General features: G+C 34.9%; 1 protein-coding gene across 3 annotated transcripts; it reads left to right on the top strand.

The window, feature by feature from the left end:
- Positions 1-255: 255 nt before the first annotated feature.
- Positions 256-8,614, top strand: LOC117929689 (LEAF RUST 10 DISEASE-RESISTANCE LOCUS RECEPTOR-LIKE PROTEIN KINASE-like 2.4). Of its 3 annotated transcripts, none has more exons than XM_034850066.1 (3): positions 256-1,190; positions 7,094-7,129; positions 7,316-8,614. In XM_034850066.1, the coding sequence occupies exons 1-3, from the start codon at positions 368-370 to the stop codon at positions 8,482-8,484; spliced, it is 2,028 nt and encodes a 675-aa protein (XP_034705957.1). In that variant the 5' UTR covers positions 256-367; the 3' UTR covers positions 8,485-8,614. The 3 variants fall into 3 exon arrangements, with proteins under 3 accessions (XP_034705957.1, XP_034705959.1, XP_034705958.1); XM_034850067.1 differs by lacking the exon at positions 256-1,190 and adding an exon at positions 4,816-6,306; XM_034850068.1 differs by lacking the exons at positions 256-1,190; positions 7,094-7,129 and adding an exon at positions 4,815-6,306.
- Positions 8,615-9,909: the final 1,295 nt, after the last annotated feature.

The following is a 9,909-nucleotide window of genomic DNA, read 5'->3' as shown; positions in this document are numbered from 1 at the left end:
TTTAGATACTGCTGAATCACTAAATAATTAATCATGAAGATGTCTGTTACATGGGTAAAGGTCTAGCCATTTAGCTGCTAATTTGTGGTGAAATTGTGCCACTTGTGTTGCTGACATGGCCTGAGGTCTCTTTCTCCATAACACTCACTGCTCCTCATGTGTATTACTGCCTCAACCACCCGAGACTTGAGTCAGTCAACTAAAGACCCAGATGTCCAAAGTCTATCCCCATCAGCCTCTTTGAATTGTCTTCAACATGAATGAACTCATTTCAGTTCCACGATCTCCAGTGTTGCCCTTGAAATGACCCAACTCCTGTTATCCATCCATCAGCTCGTCTCACACTCTCTATCCCCTGTTTCCCACAATGAATTCCTTGTTTTTCTCATCTTCACCATCTCTAGGCCTCTTCCTTTTATTGGTGTTGGTTTTGTTCGATTTTCCTCTGTCTTTAGGCAACCCTGCTGAATTGTACAAATACAATACCTGTAGTAAAGAGTTCAACTGCGGCAACATCACAGGCGTGAGTTATCCTTTCTGGGGATTTGACCGGCCCTTGGGTTGTGGGCATCTTGACCTGCAGCTCAATTGTCATGACGGTATCGCAACCATAGAGATTATGGGCGTTAATTACCGTGTTTTGAGTTTCAATAAGGATGCTCAAACTCTAAGAATTGCAAGACAGGACTACTTGAAGGGAATTTGCTCGCCCCTTCTTGTTAACACTACGCTGGATCCCAAACTCTTTGATTATGCAGGGGTTTACGAGTATGTCACATTTTTCTATGGTTGCCCCCCTCCTGCAATATCTGTTATGCCTCAAAAATTTTCTTGTTCCATAGCTGGGATTCCTCTGAAGGATGGTTACTACATAGGTGGACCACAGCCTCAGGGCCCTGGAGCATGCAATGTCAGCGTGTTTGTTCTAGTTCTTGTAACATCGGTTTTGGAAGAAATTCGAAACTTAAATTCGGATCAATTAATTGAAGGAGTGATTGGAAAAGGATTTGAGGTGAGATTGAATGTGGATAGTAGAGCATGTAGTGAGTGCCTGGAATCCAAGGGAGTATGTGGTTATGACCTCGATTTGAATCAAACGACTTGCTACTGCAAAGATCAAATTCAAGCCTTCAAAACATGTACTTCCCCAACAGATGACGTCGGAACACCCCAGGAATCTTCCCCTCCAGGTACGCATCTCAATGTCATGTTTTATTTCATACCCTCACGCATTAGTTAAGATTCATAGCACAGCACCCACACACATGACAAATCTACAAGGTTTAGTGAACCAAGGAAAGATCTTGGAGTCTATACAGAAAAAATGGTGTCTCAATTCTCAAACAATCCTTCAGTTTGTATTCATTGTACGAAACCAAAATAGATGGATACAACTCTTTAAAAGGGAGTTCAAAGAAAATCTGGGAGACTTCCCTAATTGGTTGGGGGAGCCCCAAGGGAAGCAGAATTTGCACATTCCATGATCAGTTTAGTACCTTTTCTATTGTTTGAAAAGTAGATATCCACTTTGATTAGTTGAGCTGGCAAGTGGATCTATGGTCGATCAATTTTTACAAACATTTTACCCAATAGATTAACATATTTAAATATGAAAAAGAAATATATCAATACGACACTGCACTCCATGATAAGGGAATCTTATTTTGGGTACCCTTATGGGGGCTTTTTTTTGTTACTTGTACGGCTATTTTAAAAAATAATTCTTAAAAAATGGTATTTTAAAAAATAATTCTTAAAATATGGTACTTTGAAAAATAATTCCAAATCTACGACACTTCTTGTCACTTTGAAAGGTGTTTCTTGAAGAAACGCCTTCTATATTTTTCATATCAATCATAAATGTTAAAAAAAAAAAATTGAATTTATACTCAAAAGACACCTTCCATAATTCCATAAAATTGAATATATGTTAAAGGTGTCTCTTCAAAAGACATTTTTTCATAATTTTTTTATTAGTCATACACATTAAAAAAAAATTGAATTTATATTAAAAAAATATCATTTCCACAATACCATAAAATCAAATTAATACTAAAAGTGTCTCTAGAAGAAACATCTTTGATAATTTTCATATCAGTCACATAGTGAAAAAAATTGAATTTACATTGAAGGAGTCTATATAATTCCCCAAAATTAAATTTATGCTAAATGCGTCTTTTGAATAAACACTTTTTACAATTTTTATATTAGTCACCTATCAAAAAAATTAAATTTATACTAAAAGTGTCTCTATAAGGAAAATCTTTCAATATAAATTTAATTTTATGGAATTGTGGAATATATATTTTGAAAATACACTTTTAGTATAAATTCAATTATTTTAATGGATGACTGATGCGATAACTGTTGAAGGTGTCTCTTCAAGATACACCTTTAATATAAATTTAATTTTGTGAAATTGTAGAAAGTGTCTTAAGAAGACATCTTTAGTATAAATTCAATTTTTTTATTATGCAACTTATATGAAAAATGTGAAAAATGTCTATTTAAAATACACTTTTAATATAAATTCGATTTTGTAGAATTATAAAAGGTGTCTCTTAAAGAGACACTTTTAATGTAAATTCAAATTTTTTTAATGTGTGTTATTGATATAAAAATTATGAAAGGTGTCTCTTAAAAAGACACCTTCAATGTAAATTCAATTTCTTTAAACGTGTATCATTTATATAAAACTGATGTAAAGTGTCTTTTCAAGAGATATCTTTAAAAGTGACAAAAAATACAATAAATTTGGAAATAGTTTTCATTGTACTATATCTTAAAAAATTAATTTTAAATTCACCGTACAATTATCAAAAATCCCCTTATGGGGTCTTTTTATTAAGTAGTGCAAGTCATGGGATTTCACAAGTGGATGTAATTGTTAGAAAGAACCAATATATTGTTAGAACAGCTATTGTTCATTGGGTTTGGACATTGGATGTTGCCCGAACTCCTTTGGTTACTACGGATACAACTATTATTTACCAAGTTCGGATACTGGATGCTTCCCAAACTTCTCTTCTTTGGCCATTGTTGGTGCAACTACTAATATTTACCAAGTTCAGACGTACACTAGATGGTACTTGAATTTCGGTTCTTTGGTCACTGTCGGTGCAAATATTGTTTGTTCTTTGGTCACTTTTTGTCTAGTTTGGATGATGGATGCTGCTAAGAAAATATTAAAACTATAACTCTACACTGCTTGCCACATTAGGGGACTCGAGTCCCGGACCTCTTATTGCCCCCCCAAAAAATGATAACTCCGGACCATTGGGCTAAAGCCCACATTTGTTTCTAGGGTTGCCCCACTTGAATTAAATTGTTGGTTTCACTGCTACTAGAGCTTCTAATCTTTGGTCACTATTGATGCAATCACTATTTGTCAAGTTTGGACACTAGATGTTGCTCGAACTTTTGTGCTTTAGTCAATTTTCTATTAGGTGAACCTTTGCTCCTTGGTGGTTTTGTTGTTGAGTGTTGGGATAATTTTGGTTGGGTTGATTTGGACATTAGGGTGTTGGCCAAACCTTGGCTCTTAGGTTGCTCCACTCGATTGTTGAAGAAAGATCCAAGGAACCTTAAAGTTCCCATTTCCACAGTGAAGTGAAACTTCAAACAAAGAGTAAGAAATGAGAAAATGAAGTAAAGAGAGAGCATTTTTGGAGGAGAGATCACCCCCCTCTTCCTCATTTTTTATCCCTTTTATATAGCATCTTTGAAGAGGTAAATTAGGAATGTTGTTTAGGTCGATCACATGGGACAAGTGACACATTCTGGTTGGATAGGCAATTCCATAACATATAAAGTGAGGTTGTTGATGGTTCCTGTAAGGGGGCACCTATACTCAAGGTGGTAGTTTCGTTGCCCTATCAATCGAGAGGATGGCCAACTTCGAATGGTCATGCCTAATCATGATGTCCGATCAAGACATACGATTTGCATTCCGGAAATTGTTTGGAAGACCAAGGTGATTAGTGTTTTTAACCATCCCCCTTTTTTTCTACATAGTGCCCACAGTGACGAAGCCATGGGAGGGAAAATTTGTTTTGAATAATTTTCTTTCCTTTCACACCCCTAATACTTTGCATGTTTATATGTTGGCCATTAAGTTGCCAAGGAGCTCTTAAGCTTTTGTTTGGCTATTAGGATTATTAGAGGCCTTAAGAATTAAGTTGTCACAAACCTCTTAGGCACGTGATCTCAATATCTTGGATTGGTATTGGGTGATACACAAAAAAAATTAATTTAAGAGCTCAAAACAATTTTAAAAAATTATGAAAATTATTATATAAATAAATAGAGTAAAAAAATAATAAAATAAACTTCTATTATATTAAAATTATTCAAATTGTAATAAAATCATATTTCGGGATTATTTATAATAATATTAAAAAAAATTAAAATATTTTAATTTAATCACTTGATGGTAAATGTTTCTTATTGAAGATGAAGATGAAAATAATAAAAGATAAATTTATTTTTTCTAAAAAATTGTTTAATATTTTTATTTTAAAAAAACATTTTCAATTATTAAAAAAATAAAACCATGATTCATCTTTAAAAAAATAAATATTATTTTTCTTATCAAATATATCCATTAATTTTAATTTTTATATAAATATTTATTTCCTATTTATTTTATATAAACCCAGTATTCATTATTCATTTTCTATCATTCTAATTTTCATCAAATTTATTTGATTACACTAATTATACCGTCATCACCAATAAATACTACTTATTTGTCCCATTGCAATAGGTTCTATTGCAATTATTAGAAAGAACCAATGTATCAAGTCCATATTTTTAGCATAGAGATGTAGACAGTGACCTAATCTAATGTATCAAGTACATTGAGTTGTTTCATCCTAGAGCTTGATTGACTCCAAACTCCATTTTTTTAACAGCATATATAGTATGTTGAAGAATACCAATAGACTAAAGTCACCTGGGTTGAACACGTTTAATAGTTTGAGGTGCCACCTTTGGTAAAAAGCTAGAATAGAAAAACGCATTCATTTATTGGAGGTATTTTCTTGGTATTTTTCTTTGGGAAGTGAAGATGTGGCTGGTACCACATATGTTTCCACATTTCTACTCGTCTTGAATAAGGAAAAATGAATGGATGTGGGTCAGCACACGCCACTCTTCACATGCCTACTTCTTTTCACATTGAAAAATGGGGTTCTCTTATCCTGAGATTTATCAGAGGCAATTCTCAAAACTTCAACCATTGACTCTTTTCTGGGTGGTTGAGATGGATTTTCATGTGGCCTACTGTCTATCAAAGACCCCGGTTGGATTATCTAGCTTGTCTTCATTTACACGAAATACAGGAATGGAGATGCTTTGGCCATTCATGACCAGTGATACCCAACCAGACAGTTAAAAGTCAACACAAGAAAATTAACAAAGATGATTACTTTTCACTTGAAGACTCGTTCACCTCCAGTATCACTTCTCTTTTAAACTCACCTTTCTCCAGACCTGAGGCAAATTATGAAGTCAGCCAAATGTTTCACCAACTCTCTCGGCCACTCCAGCTTCTCCTTCTCGCCTTCATGACTGTCATCTTCTTAGTTTTTCCAGTACCTTTATGGGCTAGCGATGTGCGATACACAGAGTGCGGTCGTCCAGTCCAATGCGGAAGCATCCAAAATATTGCCTACCCTTTCTGGGGGAGTCCCCGGCCACCATACTGTGGCCTTACAGAGTTCAAGATCGAGTGCCAAGACGAAGTCCCAGTGATACAGATTATGTCTGAAAGCTTCCGGGTGTTGAAAATCAATCATGACAATCATATTCTGAGGCTTACTAGGCTAGATTTATATAACGGTACTTGTCCCTCAAGATTCTTGAACACCACCATGAATTACCTGTTTAGTTATTCTCCCCATTTCGGGAACCTCACCCTCTTCTTTGGTTGCTCATCTGCAAGTCCAGCCTTGGCCTCAAATAAATTTAGCTGTCGCAGAAATAATACATCCAGTATTGAAACTGGCTATTTCACAATTGGCTCCATTCCAACTGATGGAAACCTTGGCAATTGTAATGTTAGTATCACTGTTCCCGTGCTTCCATCAGCAGTGTCGGCTCTCATAAACAATTCGGCATCTCTGGAACAAGTTTTGAATGATGGATTCGAAGTGCTATGGATTATTGACGACACAGCTTGTTCAGAATGTATGGGATCTGGTGGGCGGTGCGGATATAATACTAGTCATTTCCAACCCATCTGTTTTTGCTCTGATCAACCTTATCTATTGCGGTGTCCAGCCCTACCGGGCACAACTGTACAAGGTACATATGCCTTTTCTGAGAAATTTCATGAGTTTAGGCTATTTTCTATTGCTTTCTATGAAGATATTCTATGAAAGTGCCCTGCTCTGCCTTATCTGCTGCAAGTTTAGCCCCATAAGACACAATTGCACAAGCTACATATTTATTTCCTATTCTTTTAAATTTCCTGCAGCAACTGTAATTTTAGATTATTCTTTATCCTGATGCTATTAAGAAGATATTCAATAGAAGTACAACCCCTTTCTCCCCCTTGGTTTAAATGCATTTCAATCTTGGATGGAAAATCTTTGCCTTTTGTTTGTCCAAATGGATTTGACTCAGGTTATGCTGCAATTAATTCGTTGATCTACCCAATTGATAGTGGCAATTGAATTCTGTTTCCTCCAAAGGAGCTTGGTTAAGTCTCAACAAGATTTGAGTGCCCAACTGACCTCCTACTTTGCATATACATCGTTTCCGTGATCCAATAGGCTCTGAGACACTAATTGGATGGCTGCAAGTAGGCTCTGGGTCATTTATCCTATCAAAGAAATAAGTGCCCAAAAGGTTACTGCAACCATTCAATTTCATTCTCATTAGCCAGAGGCCTCTGTAGAAGTATAGCACTTGCCATCAGCACCTGTTTGATATAATCCCCTGAAGACACTAAATCCATTGAGGGGTGTAACTTCAGCTACAAACAAGGACTATTCATTCACTTTTCCCTACTGCTAATCCATGACAGAATTTTAATTAAGAATTTAGTTGATGATGTATATTATTTGATTCTTTCATGCTCATGTTGCAGACCACAAGCCTGATGTGGGAATCTTGATTCTTATAGGTAACTACATCCATCTGAATGATTCTTCCTCTTGTGCTTTCATTTAGCTTTTTGATGTGGGAAGCAATGTTTTCAGGAGTGTTTCAAGTAAAAACTGCCTTGTGGTTTACTTCTGTAGAATAGAGATTAGTTTTTTTTGTGTACACATCTTAACATCCAGAATTTCATTTCTTCCTTTGCCCACAGCTGCATTGTTGTTTGGGGTTTGCAGTATTATGGTGGTAGCAGTTTTTATATGGAGCTTAAGAAGAAAATCTTCATCAAATACATGGAGAGTCTTTTGGAAGAAAACAAGGAATTCTCAAAATGTAGAGGCTTTTCTAGAAAAATATGCATCCTTGGCTCCAAAAAGATATAGTTATTCAGATGTGAAGAAAATGACCGACTCATTCAGAAATAAATTAGGCCAAGGAGGCTATGGCATTGTGTACAAAGGAAACCTACCTGATGGTCATCTAGTGGCAGTGAAGGTCTTGAGTGAGCCCAAAGGCAATGGAGAAGAGTTTATTAATGAGGTTGCCAGCATTAGTAGGACATCACATGTAAATATTGTAACCCTTCTAGGCTTCTGCTTTGAGGGACACAAAAGAGCTCTCATCTATGAGTTCATGCCCAATGGATCACTCGAGAAGTACACATATGATGAGAATAAACCAAGGAAAATGCCCCCCCTAGGATGGGAAAAAATCTATCAAATTGCAATTGGCATTGCTCATGGTTTAGAGTACCTACACAGTGGCTGTAATACCCGAATACTCCATCTGGATATCAAACCACAAAGCATCCTTCTAGACCAAGATTTCACCCCAAAGATATGCGACTTTGGTCTGGCAAAACTGTGCCCCACCAAAGAGAGCTCCATGTCATTGTTGAGTGCAAGAGGAACAGTGGGGTATGTTGCACCAGAAGTATTCTCAAGAAACTTTGGAGTAGTCTCCCACAAGTCTGATGTTTATAGTTTTGGAATGATGATTCTAGAAATGGTTGCAGGAAGGAAGATCATTGACACTGGAGCCAGCTGCAGCAGTGAAATATACTTTCCACACTGGATCTATAAGCATCTGGAGCTCGAAGATGATCATCTAAAGCTGCAACATAACTTCAGTGAAGGAGGGGAACCAGTTGCAAGAAAGATGATTTTTGTGGGGTTGTGGTGCATACAGACCAATCCAGCAAATCGACCTTCAATACATAAAGTAGTAGATATGTTAAAAGGTAGTCATGAAGATCTTCAAATCCCACCCAAGCCTTTTCCTTCTTCTCCTGTAAGAACACCACCAGGTACTCCAACTACATCCTCTACCAATCTTTTCCAAAGTAGTGATGAATGTACCTCTACTATCACATTGGCATAAGCCATTTATTATGTAAGCAAATGTAGAATTCTCTCTTTGAAAGAGCAAAACTTGACTGTACATGTTAGAGAAAATTGAGATTGCTTTACTAGTTATATCATATATGGGAGGAGAATCAACATCTTGTCAATGTCTTTGAATTTTCCTTTTTTTTGTTTTTTTTGTGTGTGTATGGAATTGAGATTGCTTTACTGGTTATATCATATATGGGAGGAGGATCGAGGATCTACATTTTGTCAATGTCTTCAATTTTATTTTATTTTTTTTTGAATTGAGATTGCTTTACTAGTTATATCATATATGGGAGGAGGATCTACATTTTGTCAATGTCTTTGAATTTTATTTTTTATTTTTTTTATTATTATTATTCTTATTTTTATTTTGTGGAATTGAGATTGCTTTACTAATTATATCATATATGGGAGGAGGAGGATCTACATTTTGTCAATGTCTTCGATTTTTATTTTTTTATTTTTTTATTTTTTTGTGGAATTGAGATTGTTTTACTGGTTATGTCATAATATGGGGGGAGGATAGCACTGGGTCACAGCAATTCCACTGCTGCCAATTTGTAGGCACTACGCATCTTCACATAGCATTCTACTATTTTAACAATTTTTAATCATGTTTTGAACCTTTTACAAATATTAAATATGTGTAGTGTTACAATTTTTTAAAATTTTTACTAAAAATAAAAAATAAAAACATGTTTTGTGATCATATAACAAGAAACAATGGTAAAAGCAATGATTTTGGGATTATTTTTTTAAGTGAATCTCGATGATTTGTTATGTTCGACTATTCTTTTAGTAAGACTACGTTTAGTTCTTAAAAAATTTGAGAAAAAATATGAGGTAAAGAAAATAAAAAAAATAGATTCAAAATCAATAAATTATTTTTGAATATTAATCCACACTCATTTCACTCGTTTTCTTCTATTATATAAATACTAAATAATTTTAAAATATATAAAATTTTAATTAATTTTAAATATATTTATTTTTTCTTTTATAATAAAAAACATAAAAATATTTATTTTTCTTAATTTATTTTTTCCTTCTACTTTTCAAACCAAACATAGTGTAAAGAAAAAACAAAAGTCCAAAGATAAAAGCAAACATAATGCTTTCTAGTAGACCTCGTTTTGGGTTGCCATTGCTGGTGGACCTTTGAGTTCCCATGCGCATACCGCGCATAAGATGTTGATTTAAGTAGTAGGACTTGGCTGCAAGCTTATCTTTAACGAGCCAGCCAAATTGGAAGAAGCTATTATAAAAAATAAAAACAAAAAACAAAAATTAAACATTAATAAAAAAAATTAAAAAATATGGATGCGAGTGCAGTTGTGGCGTGGAAATTAATGCTGTGGGAACAGAACAATTTTTTCAAAAGGCTCAATCAGTAGGCACAAAAGCCACCAATTTG

This window comes from Vitis riparia, chromosome 14 (assembly GCF_004353265.1).
Source record: "Vitis riparia cultivar Riparia Gloire de Montpellier isolate 1030 chromosome 14, EGFV_Vit.rip_1.0, whole genome shotgun sequence".
Lineage (NCBI taxonomy): Eukaryota > Viridiplantae > Streptophyta > Magnoliopsida > Vitales > Vitaceae > Vitis > Vitis riparia.
Note: the sequence above shows the minus strand (reverse complement) of the source record. Positions and strands in the feature narration are given on the sequence as shown.

What these genes read in the sequence shown, in the direction of transcription:
- LOC117929689 (XM_034850066.1), top strand. Translation starts at nt 368, where the DNA reads ATGAATTCCTTGTTTTTCTCATCTTCACCATCTCTAGGCCTCTTCCTT. An exon ending in CCAGGAATCTTCCCCTCCAG is followed by an intron (nt 1,191 to 7,093) that starts GTACGCATCTCA and finishes CTCATGTTGCAG; the next exon opens with ACCACAAGCCTGATGTGGGA. An exon ending in GGGAATCTTGATTCTTATAG is followed by an intron (nt 7,130 to 7,315) that starts GTAACTACATCC and finishes CTTTGCCCACAG; the next exon opens with CTGCATTGTTGTTTGGGGTT.